This window comes from Octopus bimaculoides, chromosome 18 (assembly GCF_046866305.1).
Source record: "Octopus bimaculoides isolate indiv1 chromosome 18, ASM4686630v1, whole genome shotgun sequence".
In the NCBI taxonomy this organism is placed as follows: Eukaryota; Metazoa; Mollusca; class Cephalopoda; order Octopoda; family Octopodidae; genus Octopus; species Octopus bimaculoides.
The window spans coordinates 6,069,342-6,094,458 of NC_142945.1; the positions used below are offsets into that span (position 1 = coordinate 6,069,342).

The 25,117-nt window shown below is 37.8% G+C and overlaps 1 protein-coding gene across 4 annotated transcripts in view; it reads right to left on the minus strand.

The window, feature by feature from the left end:
- Positions 1 to 25,117, minus strand: part of LOC106870024 (pre-mRNA-processing factor 17) — a 76,386-nt gene that overhangs the window by 1,741 nt on the left and 49,528 nt on the right. For all 4 annotated transcript variants that reach the window (XM_089365680.1, XM_089365679.1, XM_089365678.1 and 1 more), the window contains 10 exons: positions 24,938 to 25,018; positions 19,168 to 19,310; positions 17,865 to 17,961; positions 16,181 to 16,395; positions 8,844 to 8,991; positions 6,112 to 6,227; positions 5,069 to 5,202; positions 4,801 to 4,877; positions 3,656 to 3,756; positions 2,526 to 2,569 (listed from right to left, as the gene is read on the minus strand). In XM_089365680.1, coding sequence (XP_089221806.1) covers positions 2,526 to 2,569; positions 3,656 to 3,756; positions 4,801 to 4,877; positions 5,069 to 5,202; positions 6,112 to 6,227; positions 8,844 to 8,991; positions 16,181 to 16,395; positions 17,865 to 17,961; positions 19,168 to 19,310; positions 24,938 to 25,018 — 1,156 coding nt within the window. The remainder of the gene's footprint in view (positions 1 to 2,525; positions 2,570 to 3,655; positions 3,757 to 4,800; positions 4,878 to 5,068; positions 5,203 to 6,111; positions 6,228 to 8,843; positions 8,992 to 16,180; positions 16,396 to 17,864; positions 17,962 to 19,167; positions 19,311 to 24,937; positions 25,019 to 25,117) is intronic.

Sequence of the window (25,117 nt, forward strand, 5' to 3'; positions counted from 1 at the left end):
CCTTAAGTAAAGAACAATAAATACATTGACAATGTAGCCCATGGTATACTTGAAAAGATGGGATAGTCATATCTGGAATGTTCTGGAATTTAAGTCTACTCAATTAAGGCTGATCTGGATTAGACAACAACATCAAGAATGATTATTATTATTATAATTAAAGAAATTATTCGTCATCATTATCATTATCGTCATTTAATGTCCGTTGTCTATGCTGGCATGGGTTGGACAGTTTGATCAGGGCTGGCAAGGCTGGAGGGCTGCACCAGACTCCTTGCCACACACAATGAAAGAGAGAGGTAAACAGAGACTGACAATTAAGAAAACTGAATGATGTATTTCAAGTAAAACCTCATTCACCCAATATGTATCTCATGCCCCAACCAACCCCTTCCACAAACTTCTCAGCCCCCAACTCACCCCTGCCTCTTCCCCGTGTTGTCCATCCCACCTGTTCCCCCACCATAACTGATGTCGTTGTCTCCAAAATAGAAATGGATTTATCAAATTTCTCTGCAATTTCAGTCTGGAACAAAGTTCTTTGTTCTCTGCACTATCACTGCCAACAACTTTGCTTATGTAACCATGACAACATTAACGAAAAATAAACAACCCAGATAAGATTATACACACACACACACAAACACATATACACATACATATAAATATAATGTACATACAAAAACACACAAATATATATATATGTATGTACACAGATACACACACATATACATATGTACATACATACACACACATACATATGTACATATATATACATACACAGACTCATATGTACATACATAAACACACACACCCAGATATATACATATGTACATATATATGTATATACATACATATGTACATATATATATATATACATACATATGTACATATATATATATATACATACATATGTACATATATATATATATATATACATACGTACATATATATATATATATACATACGTACATATATATATATATATACATACGTACATATATATATATATATATATATATATATACATACGTACATATATATATATATATACATACGTACATATATATATACATACGTACATATATATATACATACGTACATATATATATACATACGTACATATATATATATATATACATACGTACATATATATATATATATATACATACGTACATATATATATATATATACATACGTACATATATATATATATATACATACGTACATATATATATATATACATACGTACATATATATATATATACATACGTACATATATATATACATACGTACATATATATATACATACGTACATACATATATATACATACATACGTACATACATATATATACATACATACGTACATATATATATATACATACGTACATACATATATATACATACATACATACATACATATATATACATACGTACATATATATATATATACATACGTACATATATATATATATACATACGTACATATATATATATACATATACGTACATATATATATATACATACGTACATATATATATACATACGTACATATATATATATACATACGTACATATATATATATATACATACGTACATATATATATATATACATACGTACATATATATACATACGTACATATATATACATACGTACATACATATATATACATACGTACATACATATATATACATACGTACATACATATATATACATACGTACATACATATATATACATACGTACATACATATATATACATACGTACATACATATATATACATACGTACATACATATATATACATACGTACATACATATATATACATACGTACATACATATATATACATACGTACATATATATATATACATACGTACATACATATATATATATATACATACATACGTACATACATATATATATATATACATACGTACATACATATATATATATACATACGTACATACATATATATATATATATACATACGTACATACATATATATATATATACATACGTACATACATATATATACAAACATACGTACATACATATATATACAAACATACGTACATACATATATATACAAACAAACGTACATACATATATATACAAACATACGTACATACATATATATACAAACATACGTACATACATATATATACAAACATACGTACATACATATATATACACACCGACCCCAGTAGTTACTCTATTAGTTCTTTTACCAGCCTGCTAAGTTATAAGGACATAAACAAACCGACTCTGGTCGTCAAGAAATGGTGTGGGTGCAAGGCACAAACACTAACACACAATGAGCTTCCACACAGTTTCCATTAAACAAATTCACTCACAAGGCATTGGTTACCTGGGGTAATATTAGAAGACACTTGCCTAAGTTTCTCTTCAGTGGGACTGAACCTAAAACCGCATTGTCGCAAAGCAAGCTTCTTAACCACACAGCCATGCCTGTGCTTCATTAAGACATAACCCCCCCCCCCAAAATATGAATGTAAATATTTACCTCATATCAGGAGAAAAGTCAGTTGTACAAGCATATCCCGAAACCTAGAGAGTGAAAGAAAGAAGAGAGAAAAAAAATGTTTACATTTTATAGCAATTAGTATACATACATGCCACTTGTACATATATACAACCACAAATTGCAAAAAAAAACAAACGAAAAAAAAACACCGCTTCTAGGTTTTTTTTCCTACTTTCTGAAATAACAAACATTGGACGGTAGATTTGGTGGAGCATTAAACAATGTTGTATAGTATTTCGTTATGTCCCTTTACAATCTCAAAAATTCTCACCAGATTGACTTGGCCTCTTCTCTCTCTGGCTTCAATATAATAAAGAAATAGTCAAGAACTAGACTTGATGTAGTCGACAACACACCTGCTCGCCTTCTGCCTAAGGTAGAATGCATCATTTCTACAATGTTATTCTGTTGCATGCATAAATTGATAACGTTTTTAGAATCTAGTAATGCATTTTTAAGTTGTCTCTCTATTCTTTTGCTCTTGACATTAAATCTGGTTTGTGATGTAATTTTAAAGATACACACACACACACACACACACATGGAAAGCAGACGGTAAATGCAGCAAGAAACCTGTTCTGCTCTGGTTCTTTTCTCTCATGCATTACCCCCTTCTCTACCACATTAAGTTCTCCCTCCCCCATTTGGGGTTCATAGTCATGTAAGCTGCCCAGTAACCTCACGGGTGCTAGTGGTGCACACACACACACACACACAAAAGCACCCAGTATACAATATAAAGTGGTTGGCATAAGGAAGGGCATCCAGTTGTAGAAACCATGCCAAACAGACATGGGAACATGATGCAGTCTGTGAACCCACTAGATCCTGTCAAACTGTCCAACCCATGCCAGCGTATTATATGGACGTTAAATGATGATGATGATGATATATCAATGGCTGTTCTAGTCTTGTAAAACCTTACAAGGAATTTATTCAAACTGAAGAAGTACAGCACACTGTTATAAATGTAATATTGGAAAAGCTAAAATCAACAGCAAATTATATTTTTGTTTATATTTTTCTCAGCTTATATTTTTACAAGAAATATAAGCTGAGAAAATAATTCACGTGTTGTCAAGAAAAAAAAAAAAAAACTTTATATTTACCATGTGCCCTGTAAACATCTTTTTCTTCATGAATTTAAATCTGTTGAGAACATTGAATATACAGATCTTGTTGTCCATCGATTGACACGCTAACCATTTCCCTAAAATTAGAAAAAAAGAATTTTTTAAATATAGCAATGTCTTATGTATTATTCGAGCAAAATATGAAGGTGGCAAACTGGCAGAATCTTTAGCACGACGGGCGAAATGCTTAGCGGTATTTCGTCTGTCTTTACGTTCTGAGTTCAAATTCCACCCAGGTTGAATTTGACTTTCATCCTTTTGGGGTCGATAAATTAAGTACCAGTCAAGTACTGGGGGTCGATGTAATCAACTATCCCCCTCCCCCAAATTTCAGCCCTTGTGCCTATAATAGAAAGGATTATTCTATCAATATGCTACAGGTCATTTTGACCGCATGTTATATGTTAATGTATATTCACTACAGTAATATCATAGTGAAGGTGTGTGACTCAGTGGTTAGGGTAGCTGACTTATGATTGTAAGTTCATGAGTTCGATTCCCAGAGGTGTGTTGTGTCCTTGAGCAAGACACTTCATTTCATGTTGCTCCAGTTCACTCAGCTGGCAAAAACAAGTTGTACCTGTAATTCAAAGGACCAGCCTCGTCACATTGTTTGTCACGCTTAATCTCCCTGAGAACTATATTAAGGGCACGTTTGGCTATGGAGTGCGCAGCCACTTGTACATTAATTTTAAGAGCAGGCTGTCCCACTGATCGGATCAACTGGAACCCTCGTTATTGTAACCGAAGGAGTGCCAAAATAGTATAGTAACATAGTATGGCAATATTGTGGTCTATGTCATGCTGATGAGGTAGTCTAAGTTATTTTGAGCAAGTATGAGGTCATTGTGACCCAGAATTTTATTCTGCTTTAGTGATGTTAACTTTGAAACTTCTTGATTCTAAGCTTTATTTCCATGTTAGAAATTTCTTTTCTAAGTCTTCTTCAATAGATACAGCTGAGAACTAGGTCGTGAGTATACAGGAGTTCTCACAGACAGCTGAAGAATTAATATGCAGAGAAATAAACAAGCAAATGAAGGTGTGGGCCTGTAGACATAAAGTACATATTCACATCTACATTCTTATCGTAATATGAAAAACTCCCACCAGAAACTTACCGTTTGGTGACAAGGTGACAGCTGGCATGGAATGCATTGAAGGGTCTGCAATGTACTTGAAATCAACTGGTACATCCCTGAAAATAAGACAAAACAACACTGAAGGACTGAAACAAGAAATGATATAATGATAGACAATCCATTTTGCGATCCAAAATTAGCAATCATTATTTTATTATTATCATCACGGAAAAAAAAAAAAAAGGACATGAAGGAAAAGAAGAAAAAGAAAATCCAGCACTAAAAATTGCTGTATCATGGAACTTACCATTCCCAGACACGGAGACTTTTGTCATCTGAAGTTGTAACAAATCTGCGATTTTGGTCAACAAAAGTTATGGTATTTACAGCGCCTAAATGACGATCATATTCCTGCATGATATCACCAGAGCGAATGTCCCACTGGGAAAGAAGGAAATTAAATAAACATTACTGTGGTATTTGTCTGGAGTTAATACTCCCAATGGACATGTGGTGTTTAAAAATACAATAAGCACTGGGTGTGGCATATACTAAGCCTGAGTTAAAAGCATCCGGACAGGCTATAAAAAGAAAACTACAATTCAGCATTTAATCTCCTTCTGAAACCACACACTTTATCCAGCATTGCTTCCATTGCTGGAAACATTCCGGAACCTTCTTTTTTGAGTTAACACTTTTTATCATTTATATTTTACTTTGTCTCAGTCGTGAAACTGTGCCCATGCTGGGGCACAGCTTTGAAGAATGAATCGACTCCAGAACTTATTGTTTTAAAGCACGGTACTTGTTCTGTCAGTCTCTTGTCCTGAACGCCAAGTTATGGGGACATAAACACACCAACACTGGTTATCTAGGGAACAAACAGACACAAAGATGCATGCATGCACACACACGGCATGTGTTGCTCTCTCACTCCATGATAATAATAATGATTCCATATTTTGGCCCAAGGCCAGCAATTGGGGAAGGAGGGGACAGTCAACACTACTGACCCTGATACATAACTGGTACTTTATTCTATTGATGGAAAAAGCATGAAAGACAAAGGTGACATCAGTGAGAATCATCACAATATGGATTCCTTTTATTTTTCTGTTTTTATTTTTTATATTTGAATAACAACAACAACAACGACAACAGATGTATTTCACTTTGCGGTTTCTTGAATTCTAATACTGCAGCAAATAACTATGACCGCAGCCAAAAAGTGGAGGGGGAGGGAGGGAAGAAAAGAAAGATGAAGAAAAGAGATAACAGTAAATAATAATCACACACACACACACACACACACACACACACACACATCAAAAGAAGATGCTCTCTACTTACACAAACAATTTTCTTGTCTGAAGTTCCTGCTACAAATAAATTCTGTTTATCTTCATCAGGATTGAATTTCACGCAATACGGTACTTTACGACTTGAAAAGGGAGAAATACATTTACCTACAAAATAGAAAAAAAAAAATTACAAAAATAACAAAACTAATCACTAGGCCCAATCCTTCCTTCCTTCCTTCCCAGAATGTTAGTCAATGAAATTCCCTCTCTGTTGATATCTTTCTTTGTAGAAATGTTGACTTACTAAGGTTTGGAAAGAACAACAATATCTTCAGTTTTATTTCACTAGTCCAGAAGGCCTTGCTGGGGCAGGGCACTGCCCTTTCCCCCAGACCCAGCATGTGAAAAAAAAAAAAAACCTTTCTCCATTTCTGAAAGAGGGTGGTTACAAGTGGTCTTCCATGACCCTTCTCATGGCACATTGTAACCTATTCAGAGAGAGAGAGGGTGGGACAGGGGAGATGTCTGGAGGCCTTACTTATTGATCATCCACCTCCAAAAGATGAAAGGCAATGTTGACTTCTGTGGAATTTGAACTCAGAGCTGGAACAACTAATGTGATGCATTCTACCATTTCACCACCCTAGAACACTAACAAGGAACTGAGGACCCAAAGCAAGGCAATATCCTACAATTACATTATCCAACATGTCCTTTATTTCGTTAAGACAATAGGCTGTGATTTAAAGGAGGTTTAGCTGCTATTTCTCCCACCTGATCAACCACCTAGAGGTGCTTGTGGTTGGCTCATGTTTAAAGCAAGGTTGAAGCTCTAGCTCGTAGAAGCAAGATGATATGCTAAACAAACAAGAGATACATGTAAGAATTTGGTAAGTATTGCTAAGTGATTCCTTAATTTACTTCAGACCAACTGATTTGCTCAAAGACAGCAAAGTAATGAGAGTTTGGTATTTTGATGAGAATAACAAATGAAGGTGGATTCAGTTAGTGAGAGAGTGAGGTGAGTAGGTTTTGTGCAGTTCACACACAGATGGGTGTACATATTTACATACACACACAACACACACACGTAATAATATACAATAACACTAAAAGATGAAAGGCTAAAGAATATGTCGTCAAGAATGTAAAACAAAAATATACAAAAATCACCCAAAAAACAACAGCAAAATATAATAACCCCACCCCCCAAATCCCAGATATACCTTTATGCAAACATACCTACCCCTACCCATCTCAATCTCTCTGTCTCTCTTTCTCTCTCTCTCTCTATCCCTCCCTCTTTATCACATACACAAACATCAAAGAGGTGTTGTGTTTTGAGCAGAAATGTCAGAATAACCCAGATAATGAAGAGTTAGGAGGTAGTTGTTATTGTCTTTTTGATGTTGTTGTTGTTGTTGTTGCAGTTAAGGTGGTTGATGTTGTTGCTGTTAGAGTTAGGTAATGGTTGATGTCAGATTGTTGTCGAGGAATGATGTATAAATAAATGAACTGGTAAAATATTTTCTGTCAACACAGAAGATCAGCAAGAAACGATCTTCTCCGTTTAGCACAGTTCGTGTAGGGAGGAGGAGGAGGAGGAGGCAGAGTACCTGAGTACAAAGCAAGGGTAACTGGTTCAAACCTAGACATTGAAAGTGTGTGTGTGTGTGTGTGTGTGTGTGTGTGTGTGTGCAAAAGAGAGAAAAAGGAATGTGAGTGTACATATGGTTTTGGTTTCAGTCCTACTGAGTGGCACCTTGAACAAGTGTTTTCTACTATAGCCCCAAGCTGATCAATGCTTTGTGAATAAATTTGGTAAATGGAAACTGTGTGGAAGACCATCATATGTGTGTGTGTATGAGCATCTTGGTGTTTGCACGGGTCAGACAGAATTCATTGACACAATTTTTTCTAAGGCCAGACATGTTTTTGCAGAATACTGGAAATAAATGACACTGCTTGATTTTTTTGCAAACAACTTGCAGATGCAAGTGCTGTTAGTTCAAAGCTCTGCATACAAGATGCTAGCAAGCTTATGGAGTCATCAGGAGAGAATGTGTGCTGTTTTGGGGCCTTCCTCTCAACAACATTACTGCACACTGGGCCCCACCTCACAGAGATGAAGCCTGGATTGCTAAATCAATTGGTTATTAGGTGTAGGGGCAAGCGAAAGCGAAATTGTGATTGCACCTGTGCCCAGCTAATGTGCCGGTGTAAAGACATTCGAGCGAGATCGTTGCCAGTGCCGGTGGCACGTAAAATACATCATTTTGAGTGTGGCTGTTGCCAGTACCCGCCTGACTGGCCTTCGTGCCGGTAGCACGTAAAAGCACCCACTACACTCACGGAGTGGTTGGCATTAGGAAGGGCATCCAGCTGTAGAAACTCTGCCAAATCAGATTGGAGCCTGGTGTCGCCTTCGGGCTCCACCAGTCCTCAGTCAAATCGTCCAACCCATGCCAGAATGGAAAGCGGACATTAAACGATGATGATGATGAGTTAGGCCTACACAAACACACATGCATACACAACACACATACAAGATGAGCTTCTTTTAGTTTCTACTGACCAAATCTATTCACAAGGCTTTGGTTAGACCAAGGGTATAACAGACACTTGCTCAAGTTTTCATCAAAGGAATACCTTTGATTACAGGTATGTTTTGACCAAGGCTGAACTGGGGTTAAACAACAAGAAGCAAAAAAAAGGTTAAAAGTTGTGTCAAAGTGGTGTATTTCAAATGTGACGAACAATGAAAAAAAAAAAGGGTTTTACCCGTTTCAGTATCCCAGAGTTTACAATATCTGTCATAAGCACAGCTGAGGAAACTGGTGCCATCGTTATTGAAGCAAATGTCTCTGACTGCTTGTTTGTGTCCCAAATATGTCCTCACACACCGACGTTGATTGTACACTTCCCAAATCTACAAAGCAAGATGATGATGACGATAATAATAATAATAATAATGATAAAAAAGGAACTGAAAATTATTTTTAAATGATCCCTGGTTTACCATCCATGCAGGAAGTGCAAAAGATTGTCTTAACCGGTATGTCGTTGTGAATTTTCTTTCTTTTTTACCCCTTTATTTTACTTTTCCGTTTTTATTTTTTCCTTGTCTTTCTTCTGCTCATTTATTCACATTATTTTGAGTTACCGTGTATAAAGAACCCTTGTGTATAAGGAACCCTCCAATTTGGAGTGCTTAAATTTGAAAAAAAAAGGCTTTGTAAAAGATTATAATACTATCCATGTATAAGAAACTCCCATATTTTTTAAACCTAATTCTTGACAAAAAAGGGTTCCTTATACACGTTAAAATACAGTAATCAGGAGTTATCTTGTAGCTTTGCGATTCTGATGATGTCATTGATTATTTTCAGAATGACATTGTAGGGTAGGTGTGAGAGGCTGGATCTGGTTGGTTTGAAATTAAAACATGCAGAATATTTGGGAAGGATAAGGGCGGGTTTAAATGTTAAAGGTTCAAAGAAGCATTTAAAGAGATAGAGGGTGAGATAGCATGACACCCACCCTGCTAGAAAAAACAGAAACGTAAGATAAAAACAGAAAGTTGGAAGAACGGTATTAAAGAGAGAGGTAATGGGAGAAATAGAAGAAAGGTGAGAAAGCAGGAGAGTACATGAAAACAAACAAACACACACACACACATCAACAACATCTCCCTCCAAGTGTATAAATATACACGCACGTAGACACACCCATGAATGCAAATAGATAGTGAGACAAAGACACAGACATATATGTGGATAGACTGAAGCGCACACAGACTGATAGATACACATCCATACATGCTCACACACACACACACACACACACACGCATGTACACACATACACACACATGCATACACATACACACACACAAATACAAAACACAATGGGTTTTCTTAGAGACCTGTTATATTCAGAAACAGTAATGCAGGGTGGAGGAAAATGTTAGATTATAATTAATACACATACATACCATACATATATACACACACACACAACATAAACACATACATATACATACAACCCATACATACATACATACATACAGAACACGCACACACACATGTACATACCATACATGAATATATGTATATATGTATGTATATATATATATATATATATATATATGTAAGTATGTATAGGTATATACACACACATAAATACATACATACATATCATTTAACCCATGCAAGTATGGAAGAGGTGATAATGACACACACACACACTAATATATATATGCTGCAGTAGCAGTAGGTTAAAAATATTTATCACAACAGAATAAAGATAGGTATGTATGAGAGTTGAGGTATGTTACTAAGCAGAAAGCCAACACTGTTTGCAGGAAGTGCATAATGAATTTAAAAAAAAAAAAAATTAAAAAAAGAAGTCAAATAGTTAAGAAATCCAGAAAGCAAATCTTTACTAACTCCAAAAGCTACTAATATTGCAAACCACCACAGCTTTCTTTATGAAACATATCTTTGCAACAAGTACTCCATATCTGTCAGTTAACCACCACAGCTGAGAGGTTTGAACCCTTTAAGGGCCTTGGCGTTAGGAAGGGCATCCAGCTGTAGAAACTCTGCCAAATTAGATTGGAGCCTGGTGTTGCCATCCGGTTTCACCAGTCCTCAGTCAAATCGTCCAACCCATGCTAGCATGGAAAGCGGACGTTAAACAATGATGATGATGATTTCTCTGCCAAATGAAATGCTTATTTAGTCGCACTGATATGAAATTAGTCATGCATTCGCCATGATAGATCGCTGACCACTACATTTATATTTTTTTCTCTCCTTGTTTATTTCCGTGCTCCTTTCAGTTGAAGAGCGCAGCTCAAAACGTTAAAGACTTTCTCTATTCAAGAGCGTTAAACTAATACATCCATTTGTTGTTTACACCACCTGTCTCCGTCTGCTGCTTTTTCGTAAATTCTCCCATATATATATATATATATATATATGTTTGTGTAAACAAACAGGAAACAACAACTTCTATCTCATTCCAGGGTGAAAAACTAGAGGTAGTCGATAGCTTCCGCTATCTGGGCGACCAAGTTAGTAGTGGGGGTGGGTGCGCTGAAAGTGTAGCTGCTAGAATAAGAATAGCCTGGGCAAAGTTTAGAGAGCTCTTACCCCTGCTGGCGACAAAGGGACTCTCACTCAGAGTAAAAGGCAGACTGTATGACGCATGCGTACGAACAACCATGCTACATGGCAGTGAAACATGGGCTGTAACTGCTGAGGACATACGTAAGCTCGCAAGGAATGAAGCCAGTATGCTCCGTTGGATGTGTAATGTCAATGTGAATACCCGTCAGAGTGTAAGTATCTTGAGAGAAAAGCTGAACATTAGAAGCATCAGTTGTGGCGTGCAAGAGAGACGATTGCGCTGGTATGGACATGTGGTGAGAATGGAGGAGGATAGCTGCGTGAAAAAGTGCCACACCCTAACAGTTGAGGGAACCCGTGGAAGAGGTAGGCCCAGGAAGACCTGGGCTGAGGTGGTGAGGCAAGACCTTCGTACATTGGGCCTCACCGAGGCGATGACTACGGACCGAGACCTTTGGAAATGGGCTGTGCGTGAGAAGACCCGGCAAGCCAAGTAAGATCGTTGCCAGTGCCCCTGGACTGGTTCTTGTGCGGGTGGCACATGAGATGCACCATTTTGAGCGTGGCCGTTGCCAGTACCGCCTGACTGGCTCCTGTAGGATTTTCGAGCGAGATCGTTGCCAGTGCCCCTGGACTGGCTTGTGCGGGTGGCACATAAAAGACACCATTTCGAGCGTGGCCGTTTTCGTACGGGTGACACGTAAAAGCACCCACTACACTCTCTGAGTGGTTGGCGTTAGGAAGGGCATCCAGCTGTAGAAACTCTGCCAAATCAGACTGGAGCCTGGTGTTGCCATCCGGTTTCACCAGTCCTCAGTCAAATCGTCCAACCCATGCTAGCATGGAAAGCGGACGTTAAACGATGATGATGATGATGATGTGTTTGTCTCCCCCCCCACCATTGCTTGACAATCGATGTTGGTGTGTCTATGTCGCCGTAACTTAGTGGTTTGGCAAAAGAGGCCAATAGAATAAGTCCTGGGGTCGATTTGCTCGACTAAAGGCGCTGCTCCAGCATGGCCACAGTCAAATGACTGAGACAAGTAAAAGAATGATCACACCATTGAAATCTCAAAAACTGTGCGGTCGTGCATGACTAATTTCATATCAGTGTGACTAAGTAAGCATTTCATTAACCCCCCCCCCCCCCCAAAAAAAACCCCTCACTTTTTGCTGACCCCTAGCTGATGATAAGATTGCATATGGGCTACAACACAAACATTATTCTGGTCCTGGTCAGCTGGTAACTTCTCCCAGCTGGGTGGCTATTGCTATCACACATAGCTACACCAATTACATAATCAGCTGGGAAGGCGTTAAATTATGTTGGCCATTATGCATGATTTAGTGTATCTAACCAAAAATCCGGCATCCAACCTGTTGACTGCTTTGTGTCAAGACTACTACTACTACTACTACTACTACTACTACTACTACTACATTGCATTTATCTATTTCATCTTCGGATCTACTTACTACAATCTGTCTAACCGCTGGCAGGACTTGCAGTTCTTTCTACATATACACTATCTAATTACCAATTATTTTAAGGTGCCACTTCTGTCAGCATTTATAACAATATTATGAACACATACACACACACACACGCGTTTCTAAGGCGGCGAGCTGGCAGAAACGTTAGTACGCCGGGGCCGAAATGCTTAGCGGTATTTCGTCTGCCGCTACGTTCTGAGTTCAAATTCCGCCGAGGTCGACTTTGCCTTTCATCCTTTCGGGGTCGATTAAATAAGTACCAGTTACGCACTGGGGTCGATATAATTGACTTAATCCGTTTGTCTGTCCTTGTTTGTCCGCTCTGTGTGTAGCCCCTTTGTGGGTAGTAAAGAAATAACACACGCATACATAGAACAGACATACATATATACACACAAACATATACATATATACAGACACACACATATACATACATATATACAGACACACACATATATATATACATACACATATACACATAAACATATACATATATAGACACACACACGTACATACACACAAACATATACATATATAGACACACCCACACACATATATACATACATACATATACATTCACACACATATATATGCATACACACACACCTACACACACAAACACATACATACATACACACACACATATACACGTACACATGTGCATATGCACACACATATACATATATGCTCACACACACACACACACACATATTGGTGGTATGGTGTCTATGCAGTTAAATGTGGATTACAAGAGTGCGAGAAACCGATATTAACTAAATGACGAGATATTAAAAAAGAGAGAGAGAGAGAGAGAGAGAGAGAGAGCGAGAGAGAGAGATTGAGAGAAGTAAAATAACTGTCAGAATAATATTAACAATGTGAGTTATGTTGCTGTTTTAGGTTTTAATGTTTAACAGTATTGACAGATCAGATAACAGAGATAGATAGATAAATAGACAGACAGATCAACAGATATAAATAGATGCAGTTGATAGTGAAGTCATATTAATAAACAAATTACTGTAAAATGAATCTCGTTGTTGTTTTGCTTTTGTAAGAACTTTCAGATTGGAACATAGATGTAAACACATACATGGATACAGGCCACGGTAGAAAAACCTCTTCGCACTTATGTGGTTCTTAAGGGGTTCATATGAAACTTTAGGGTCCACACGAGATTTTGCTGCTAAAATTCATGTGCTATGAATTGGTAATATTTCTACAAAACAAAAAAATATTTTAATTTCTTTGACCGATGCTAGTGCCGTCTGACTGGCTCCCATGCCAGTGGCACGTAAAAAGCACCCACTACACTCTCAGAGTGGTTGGCATTAGGAAGGGCATCCAGCTGAAGAAACATTGCCAGACCGGAGCCTGGTGTGGCCTCCTGGTTTGCCAGTCTCCAGTCAAACCGTCCATCCTATGCCAGCATGGAAAATGGATGTTAAATGATGAATTCCTTATAATAAAAAATAGTTGAGGACCACTGTTTTACACAGTTGTTAGGGTGGTAACGGTGTCTTCATGTAGCTAATGCTTTACTGTCTGCCCCCCCCCCCCCCCCAGTTACCATTATGGTTTGAAATGGTGCACATTGTGCAATTTCAGTTGAAAGTGTAGTAGATTCAAAAACCAAACTGTTGGACAGCTATGCAGATACCCTGCTGAGATCACTATCGTTTCACATGATTGGTCAATTAACAGACCAATCAGTGTCAAGCCTCCATGTGATTCAACTTTCTAGAACGTTCTAATGAGTATTTATAAAAGGTGGGTGTTTTGGCAGTCAGTTCAGAATGTTGGAGCAGTTGTGGTGACAACTGCATTCTCATCTTTCCATTCAGCAGCCGTGCAGATTGAAGATGCAGATTTGCAGCCATGAATTTAGGAAGAATTTTTTCCTCAGTTGTGATGGCCTAGTCACAGATCGATATGTACCAGTTGTTTTGTCACAGACCCCAGAATTCTTCTCTTCTAGTCTGTTTAAATTGCTGCTTTCTTATTCTTCATCCAAAGACCAACACAGAAGACACTATGAGCAGTAAATAAAGCTGCCGTTAATTATTCATGTGTGTCATTTTATTGAATGATTAAAGCTCTAAAATTAACTAAATTGTATACAGAAACGATACATGTAGCGAGATGGGATAGGAGGATATAAGCTACAGGTGTGTGTATATACATACATGTGTGTGTGTGTGTGATTATCCCAGTGTTTTTTCCTAATTTGAAACAGCTGTGATCTGAGAAAAATTTTGCTGCTATTTTTAAGAGGTCAAGTGTGTAAGCAGGTGCTGACCTGCATAAATTCAAAGTAAACTTGGACATAATTTAGCTCCAAATCATCTCTAGTTGAACAGACTCCTGATGAGAGTGTTCTGACCATCCCATCTTTTTGTATATCAGGAACACTTTGTTGCCCAGTATATTCTTTATATATATCTGTTATTTAAAATGGTAAAGTATAGAATATATGGCTGTTATTTCGAGCAGGTTGAATGATCCTGTAGATGCTGCCACTGAAACTCAACAACGTACATTGCTGTCACCTTATGGCGGATGCGATGGTGGTGGAGGTGATGGTGGAAGCTATATAGTTAGGCAGCGACGGAGCAAGTAAACCACACAATAAATATTCTCATCTGCCAGAAAAATATTATCTGTCTGTCTGTCTTTCGGTTTCTCTTTTACACATTCTATTCCATTCCTTTACACAGGTGGTTGACGTAAGAGTATGAATTACTTCAGGGAGGTGGTTGGTGTAAAGGACTGTGTAAGGTATGAGGTACTTACAGAGGGAGTGACGGGTGGAGAGAGGAACAGCAGGTAGCAATTCAGTTACATATATAGATAGACATAGATAAGCACCAATATAATAAGGATGACATGCGGGAAATAAATCACATAAACTATCAAATAACTGTCGGTAATCAGTGGTATCTATTAACAGGTAATTAATCAAGTTATTTTCCGAGATGGAAAACAAAAATGGACTTTGAGATCTTCATGTCATTCCCACTGACTACTACGCATATAGATACACAGAAAAATATATATGATGCTGGTGTCACATAATGGACACTTGTGCTGGTGGCACATAAAAAGCACCCTTCGAACATTGGGCCACACAGCTGATGACAAGTGACTGAGACTGTTGGCAATATGCCATGCTTGAGAAGATTCGTCAAGCGAAATGAAATTATAGTTGTGGCTGATGCCGGTGTCACGTCTGGTGAGTGTACTGGAAGCATTATATTATGGCAATAATATACCATTTCTATCTACCAAATCCACTCACAAGTCTTTAGTTAACCTGTAGCTGTTGTAGAAGACACTAGCTCAAAAGTGCCATGTAGTGAGACTGAACCCCAAATCACACAGTTGGGAAACAAACTCCTAAACTACTCACCCATACCTGCATCTTTATATACATATAAAAGTAATTTTCATGGGAGTTTTGACCATTGCAAGTGAAAGAGTAGTTATTACTTACTTTGATCTTAGAGTCCATGCTGCAAGACAACATAAGATGAGCATATCTAGGGAACCAGCGGATAGCAGAAATCCCTTTGTTGTGACCTGTCCATGTGTGGATAAGTTTTTTGGGAATGAAACACTTCTCTGGTGGATCTTCAGATTTGAGGTTAACGCCAACATCATGTGGAGGGTGTAAGAAGGAACGGCCTTGGTAGTCTGTGGCATCTTTGACTGCAAATCAGAAATGAAGAGAAGGTTTTACAAAGACTACTTAGACACATAATTTAGAACATTTTAACAAGTATTTATTGCACACATGAATACAAACAAGGTTTAGTTGAACAAATTAATCCCAGCACTCTACATTTGAACCCAACCCCCAGACACACACACACACACATGATGAGCTTCTATGAGTTTCTGTCACAAGGCTCTGGTTGACCTGAGGCTATATTAGAAGACACCTCCCCAAGGTGGCATGCAGTGTGAGTGAAGCTAAAACTATGCGGTCAGGAAGTATATTTCTTACCACACAGCCAGATCTGTGGCAATCAAAAATCTAAAATAGCAGATAAAGATCACTGCATGATAATGTCTATAAAGGAAATGCATAGCAAATTGCTGAATGTCAACCTTTGTACTCTCAGGTAAATAAAGAGGATCTACCTTATAGGTAACTTAAAACAGAGGGTTCAAATTACACAAGCACAGGTAGTTCCAATATATCAGGTAAATCTGGGGAGTGGAAGTGTGCACCCAGTAACAATTCAACTTGATGCATGTTTTGTATTTGACAATAAGCTGGTGAGTGAAATTTAAAAATTGTCTGTAGATTAGATATACTGTAAATCCTCGAGTATAGTCCGCCCTTGAGTATAATACGCAGGGGATTTCTAGGGGGCTGTACCTCTGAAAAACCTAAACCTTATGTATAATACGTACCCCTTCTCTAACTTGAGTCAAAGAGGTCTATATAACATCCTTGGTTTGTAAACATATATATGGTAACGTCCTTTATTATTATTATTGTAAATATAACATAATGCAAACGTGTAGCTTTTTTGTGCACTTTGTTTGCAGAAAATAAAGAAATAACAGTAATAACATCAGTGAAAAATAAATATAGCTTAAGGTATTTTTGCGCCGGACATCACAAAATGCGTCTGAATAAACATTGCTGGACAGCGAATAGAGACTCGGACATTGCTTAGAAAATATTTTTCATTTTTAACCTCGTATACAGTACGCACTAGGGATTTTGACCTTTAAATTTTGGGGAAAAAAATGCAGATTATACTCAAGGATTTACGGTAAATCAAAATAAATTTCTGTTGCTTTAGTAAAATGAAGTAGATCGGTTGAAATGAAATGAAATATGCTGTCATAGAAGTGACAGAATGCTCACTGTGAAATATGTGGGCTGCCCTTCAAAAGAAAACAACCAAATCCCAGTTCACAAAGTTTGCCAAAACACGAGACAGCCCTTGCAAGTGTAACATTTAACCTACTTCTTAGTATCAATTGTTAAGAATAGCTCTAGTCAGCTGACTGCTTAAGCGATCAGCTGACTAGAGCTATTTATAACAGCTGCAACAACGATCTACCCCAATAATTCTATGCAAATCTGACAAGAAATGGAGAAAGAAAGCCAATGAATAAGAATCATTGATACAAGTCACCCAAATAACAGAACTACTTACTATGTAATGTAGATTTCTCGTCGCCGACTTTCTCTTCTGGAGGTCGTTTGATTTTGTTTCGTTTCATGAGGATTTCATCAAGTTCCTTCATTTCTTCCTAAAATGGTTAAAAAGCAAAAGAAAAGTGAGAGCGAAAGGGATAGGAGTTTCCTTCATTGATTGTGAGGAGGGCTGTATGTGCTGGTGTGCAGAAATACAACGGCATTATGTTCACCTAATTGTTGATCATATGATTCGATTACAAGATTCCAAGATCAAAATCTATCAATTCATTGATATGTATGGCACACCAAATATAGTGTTGACTTCTGTGGTTCTTGTGGCTGTTTCTGATTTCTAAATCATATTCTTTTACTAGTTTCACTCACTGAACTCTGGCCATGTTACAGCACAGCCCTGAAGGGTTTTCGACAGTTACACCAAACTCCAGTACTCGAGTCTTGTAGGTATTTCGCCAAGCTCTCTATCATATGGCCGAAAGCTTACTTTAAAATTATGTACCTTTGTTTTGAGGGAGTTACTTCCCCTAGGGAATAAATACCACTAGGAATCTCCCCCCCACCTAATATAGACGCATGCACATAAAGGGTTTCTATAGTTACTGTTCAACTAAATTTCACTCACAGAATTATAGTCTACACAAGACTAAGGCAAAAGTCACTTGCAACACAAAACACAGCAGGATTGAAACAAAAATGACATGGTTTCAAAGAAAACTTATTTGCTACACAACCATGCCTCCATCCGTAAGTTATCATTATCATTTAACTTCCATTTTCTATGCTGGCATGGTTAAGACATTTTGAGAGAAACTGGCAAATTAGAAGCCTGCACCAAGCTCTGCTGTTTGTTTCAACGTGATTTCTACAACTAAATGCCCTCCCCAATGTCAACCACTATACAGGGTATATTGTGGGTTACATCAGACAATAGCAGTCATTTACCTAACTAAAATAACATTGAAGTGTCCTAACCAGTATTCAAATCTGGGTTATTATGATCCCAACCTGGTGATCTAACCATATGACAATCAATCATGACCATTTGCCCAACTAAAATAGAGCTGAGCTGCTGTAACCAGGATTTGAAACTGGATTATTATTACTATGGCTACAACATGGTGTCCTAACCACTAGATGGCCGCAGTTATTTGTCCAGTTAGTTACTATCTTCTTCAACAGACACGATGCCAGTGCAGCAATGCTAACTAATATCATCAGTTATATAGTAACACAACTGCTGTATATAACAGACCACTCATGTAGATATAAATAGCTACTACCAAGACACCACACACACTTACCTCATTAGGCTTCATCACAGTTTGTTCATCTACAAATTTGCCCCAGGGTCCAAGATAACCATCAACATCTCCTGCATTATCGTTCCGTAACCGTTTTCTTTTGTCACCAGGCCGACACTTGGTTTTCTCAAAAACTGTCAGATCTAGATATATATATACACATACATATATACATTTATATATCATGAGTGCACATATATATATATATATATATATGTATATATATATATATATATATATATATATATATATATATATATATATAAATACATATATTATCTATATATTCATATATTTAAAAAATATGTTACCATAAATTGAGAAAAAATAAAAATAAAACAGTGAAACAGTTTTAAAATGTAAACAAGATTTTTTTTGGCCAACAACTTGCCATTTTGTATACATACATACATAATCATCATCATGTATATATATGTGTATATTACATATAGGCAAGCTTGCTTCCCAACCTCATAGTTCTGGGTTCAGTCCCAATGCATGGCGCTTTGGGCAAATGTCTTCTACTATAGCCTCAGGTCAACCAAAGCCTTGTGAGTGGCATGGTTTTCTATAACTGGATGCCCTTCCTAACGCCAACCACTCCGAAAGTGTAATGGCTGTTTTTACATGCCATTTGCGTGACGACACCGGTATCTGTCACGACTGTGATTTTGCTTGGCTTGATGGGTCTTCTCAAGCACAGCATAATGCTAAAGGTTCTTGGTCATTGCCTACGTGATGCCAAACACTCAAAAGGAACTCGGCCACTTGGCCCCAGGGGGCCCAACACTCAAAAGGAACTCCGAGATGTGTAATTCATTTTAAGGGTTACACAAGGATAAAAAAGGTTGAGAAGCATTGGTTGTAAACGAGCACCACCTGCATCAGAGTAGTGTCTTTCATTCGTAGTTCTACAATGGAAAACGTGTCCGTCTGTGAGGAGATATTTATTACCTTACTTGGAATTAGGTGAAGGTAGGGCAACAGGAATAACAAGGGGCCACAGAAAATCTGCATCAATGTATTCCGTCTGAACCATGCAAGCATGGAAAACGAGGACATTATGACAATGATGATGAATACAATTCACTTGTGAATATTGGGTCTCATTTTCTCTATTTGTTTCATCAAGTCTACAAACACACATGCTGTTGTTGTTGTTTAACCCAAGGTCAACCTTGTTTGAGCATTGCAGCCATGATCACCCCATCTGCAAAGACTACATCATCCAATATGTCTTTTCTTTTTTTGGGTGGAGGGAGCGAAGGGTGTTAGGAAGGGCATTTAGCCATTAAAAAACCATGCCAAAACAGACAGTGAAGCCTGGTGCAGTCTTCTGTCTAGCCAGCTCCTGTCAGACCAACCAACCTAAGCCAGCATAGAAAACAGATATTAAACGATGATGATGATGAAGGCAATAGTGGGGTGTTGATCTGAGGTAGATTTGGCTACTATTTTGTGGCAGATCAAGCAAACACACAGGCAATCCCTGAGTTGGTTCAATGTGTATGTATGGCAATATGCATGAGTTACATATTTATTAGGGTATAAATTTAGAATGTTTTACTAACACACATCTGTGATATTTTCACACAATGTTTTTCAAATTTTCATAGTTATATATAAAACATATGGTATTCAGTTTATTTAGCAATGCTCAAGTTTTTTTTTTTTCTTATCTGGGTTATATTAATGTATAGCACAACCCACACCAAGCCCAACAGGACATCTTTTCCCCAGTTTACTCCTTGTTATAAAGAAATAGGGATAAAAAAATAAGAAAAGATAAATTTAATATAAGATCGTAAACGTAATTTTGTTTTGCTAATAACTTCATCTTTTGAGATGACAAATTAGTCAATATTTAGAATCCACATTCAAAAAATAGGTGTAGGTTGGCATTCAGATGTAAAATAATACTTTAATAAGTACCCAACTGACCCATGCCGGCATAGGAAAGTGGACATAAAAATAAATAAATGAAACTTGTTGTAATCAGTTTCAATGTAAGACAAGTTTCAATGTACAAGGGTTTATGTATAATCACCTGAGGAGGAAAGAAAAAGCAGGGAGAAGAAATGATGGAAAGACTAGACAGCATACCAAATATATGAATACAGGGACGATACAGTTCTCCTAACGCAGAAGGGCCTCCAAACAGGGCCAAGATGAAGTGCCACTAAGCATTTTGCCCAGCATGCTAATGATTCTGCCAGCTTGCCATCTTAATAATAATAATAATAATAATAATAATAATAATAATAATAATAATAATAATAATCCTTTCTACAATAAGCACAAGGCCTGAAACTTTGGAGGAGGAGGTGAGGTCGATTACATCGAGCTCAGTGCGTAACTGGTACTTATTTTTTCGACCCCGAAAGGATGAAAGGCAAAGTCGCCCTCAATGGAATTTGAACTCAGAACGCAAAGACGGACGAAATGCCACTAAGCACTTTGCTCGGCATGCAACCATTCTGCCACCTCGCCACCTTAATAATAATAATAATAATAATAATAATAATAATAATGATGGTCTTTCCAAATCAAAGAGTATCCAGCAATGCCTATCCCAAAAAGATGTTCATTTGCAGAAGAACTGTTTATCAAAAGTAGTTAGACTCAAAAAATATTTTTTCCTCTTGTATATGCTCCTGTGTCTTCTCTTCATTTTAATATTCTGAGATGGATATGGGAGGGAAAAAAAAAAAATTTAAACAGGGGAGGAGGGTGGAGATAGGAGGAATGGTAGGACTAGGAGAAAAGGGAGTTTATATACATATATGTATGTATGTATGTATGTATATAAACTACACTTTCACCAACAACAACTGGTGTGTAGCTATCAGCAACTGTTATGTAGATAAAGGTAACTACTATAAAGTATGTGTGTATATATGTGTGTGTGCACATGCATGCATCTATGTGTGTGTGTGTGTGTGTGTGTGTGTGTGTGTGTGTGTGTGTGTGTGAGAGTATATATGCATTTTGATAGCTGTGAATATGAAGACACATGCTAATATACAAAACAGATGTGGAAACACTTTTGAGTAAAAAAAATACATATATGTAAAAATAGTAAGCGAAAATGAAAATTTAAAAAAAAAAAAAAAATACAAGAAAAATGCTTTGAAAAAAACATTGCAATGAGAAAAAAAAAAAAAAGCTGAGATTCCACTGGCTTTGACTGCTTTACTCAGTCAAGCAAACAGGCTTATATCTGTGATCTTAATTACATAATAGGTTCTTTCATTGGCACCAAGACATGCTGACTTAACAGCTCTGCAATACGTTCCCAAGACATTCCAAAACAAAACCTCAGTGGTATTCACCTTGGTTACAAACTTGCGAGCTGGTTTCAATGCAAAGCAACTTACTCTTTTACTTGTTTTCAGTCATTTGACTGCGGCCATGCTGGAGCACCGCCTTTTTAGTCGAGCAAATTAACCCCAGGACTTATTCTTTTGTAAGCCTAGTACTTATTCTATCGGTCTCATATGCCGAACCGCTAATTTACGGGGACGTAAATACACCACCATCAGTTGTGAAGCAATGCTGGGGGGGACGGGGGGACAAACACAGACACATACACATATATATATATATATATATATATATATATATATATATATATATACGACGGGCTTCTTTCAGTTTCCGTCTACCAAATCCACTCACAAGGCTTTGGTCGGCCCAAGGCTATAGTAGGAGACACTTTCCCAAGGTACCACGCAGTGGGAATGAACCCGGAACCATGTGGCTGGTAAGCAAGTTACTTACCACACAGTGACTCCTGTTAAATAAAATACAGGGAGGGTTAGCTGTTGTCAACACTTAGCAGTTTCCAAGCAAGGAAATATTTCCTCATGGCTAGACATGTCTTTCCGAAATGATTAAAAATGGACGAGGACATACACACACACGATTGGCTTTTTTAAGTTTCTCTCACCCAAATTCACTTACAAGGTTTGGTTGGTTCAAGGCTAAACTGGAGAATATTTTCCCAGCGAAGACTTATTGGGGCAAGCGAAATCGAAATTGTGATGGCACCTGTGCCCAGCGTCGCCTTTCTGGCACTTGTGCCCGCGGCATGTGTAAGGACTTTCGAGCGAGGTCGTTGCCAGTGCCCCTGGACTGGCTCTTGTGTGGGTGGCACATAAAATACACCATTTTGAGCGTGGCCATTGCCAGTACTGCCTGACTGGCCTTTGTGCGGGTGACACGTAAAAGCACCCACAACACTCTCGGAGTGGTTGGTGTTAGGAAGGGCATCCAGCTGTAGAAACTCTGCCAAATCAGATTGGAGCCTGGTGTAGCCATCCGGTTTCACCAGTCCTCAGTCAAATCGTCCAACCCATGCTAGCATGGAAAGCGGATGTTAAACGATGATGATGATGATGATGATGATGTTGCACAGTGGAACTGAAATCAAGAACACATAGTTCGGAAGCAAGCTTCTTAACCTCATGGCCACCCCTGTTTAACGCATCTACATAAGTGACCAGTCAACAGGGGTCTCAGTCCATACAGTAGCAAGATATATTATATGCCCTTTTTTCTTTTTTACTTGTTTCAGTCATTAGACTGTGACCATGCTGTTGAGCCTCATGGAAGCAATGTCGTTGATGCTAGTGTCACGCAAATGGCACCCATGCAAGTGGCACATGAAAGCACCCATTACAATCTCGGAGTGGTTGGCATTAAGAAGGACATCCAGCTGTAGAAATCATGCCAAATCAGACTGGAGTTTGGCGCAGCCCATCAGCTTACCAGCCCTGGTCAAACCGTTCTACCCATGCCAACATGGACAACAGATGTTAAATGATGATGATGGTGATATCTTTGTACATATACACACATACGTCTGTCTGTCTGTCTTTATGTATTGTAGAATGTGTCTGTGATCTCTAATAAGGAAAGGGGAAAGATAATGCAAAATATATTTGTGGCATCATGCTGAAGTAAGAAATTCATATTTCATGCAATTCTTTGAACCCAGGAGGCTGCTTACAACAACAACAACAACAACAGCCGCCGCTGCCACAACCACCATCATCATCACTGAAGCAACAAAAACAGTTTCAGTTAAGCTACTTGGTTCCCACATTTAATGGGTGCTGGGTGTTAACTTTGGCACCCAAAAATACATAAATGTATAAATGAAACACAGACGCGCAGGAACAAAGTTAGAAGCCAACATCTGTGACATGAATACTTCCTGTTGAGTTCACTGGTGTGTGTAATGGCAGGAGCAGCTCACTGTTGCATTTGAATTGCAGCGAAGAATTCACAGCCTCGAATCACTTCATGTGACAGAGCAAAGCAGAGAAAAAAAACAAAAAAAAAACGAATGAAATAAATAAAGTCGGAAAATAAACTAGGTCTCTAATGGCGGGGACACTGACACCTGTTCTAAGACAGAAGTAGGGTCTTGATTTTGGGGGGCCTTACTTTGTTGCCCGGTCATTATTCTCTCATGTTACCAATAACCAAAATGTAGCTGCTCATCAGTTTCCTTTCTATACTACTACTACTACTACTACTACTACTACTACTACTGCTACTACTACTGCTACTACTACTGCTAATACTACTACTGCTGCTCCACCATCAACCACTTTCTCACTCTTATCACTTTATTTACCCCTTCCTCCCAACCACATTGATACTCTCACTTCTGAAGAGGAGTGGAAGCAGAGAAAACAACACACACACACACACACACACAAAGAAAAAATAAAAAAGTCAAGAGAAGACGTATTTAACTTACGTTTATTCGCTTCGGCTTTAGCAACATCTCCAATGACAGAAGTTTGTGATTCTATTTCAGTGCTGGGATCAGTAGCATAGCCTGTATAACACACAGAAATAAACATTAGATTACAACAACAGCAAAAAAAAGAAAAGCAATTAGTACAGCTACCGTCTATCTATTGATGAAGTATTTGAT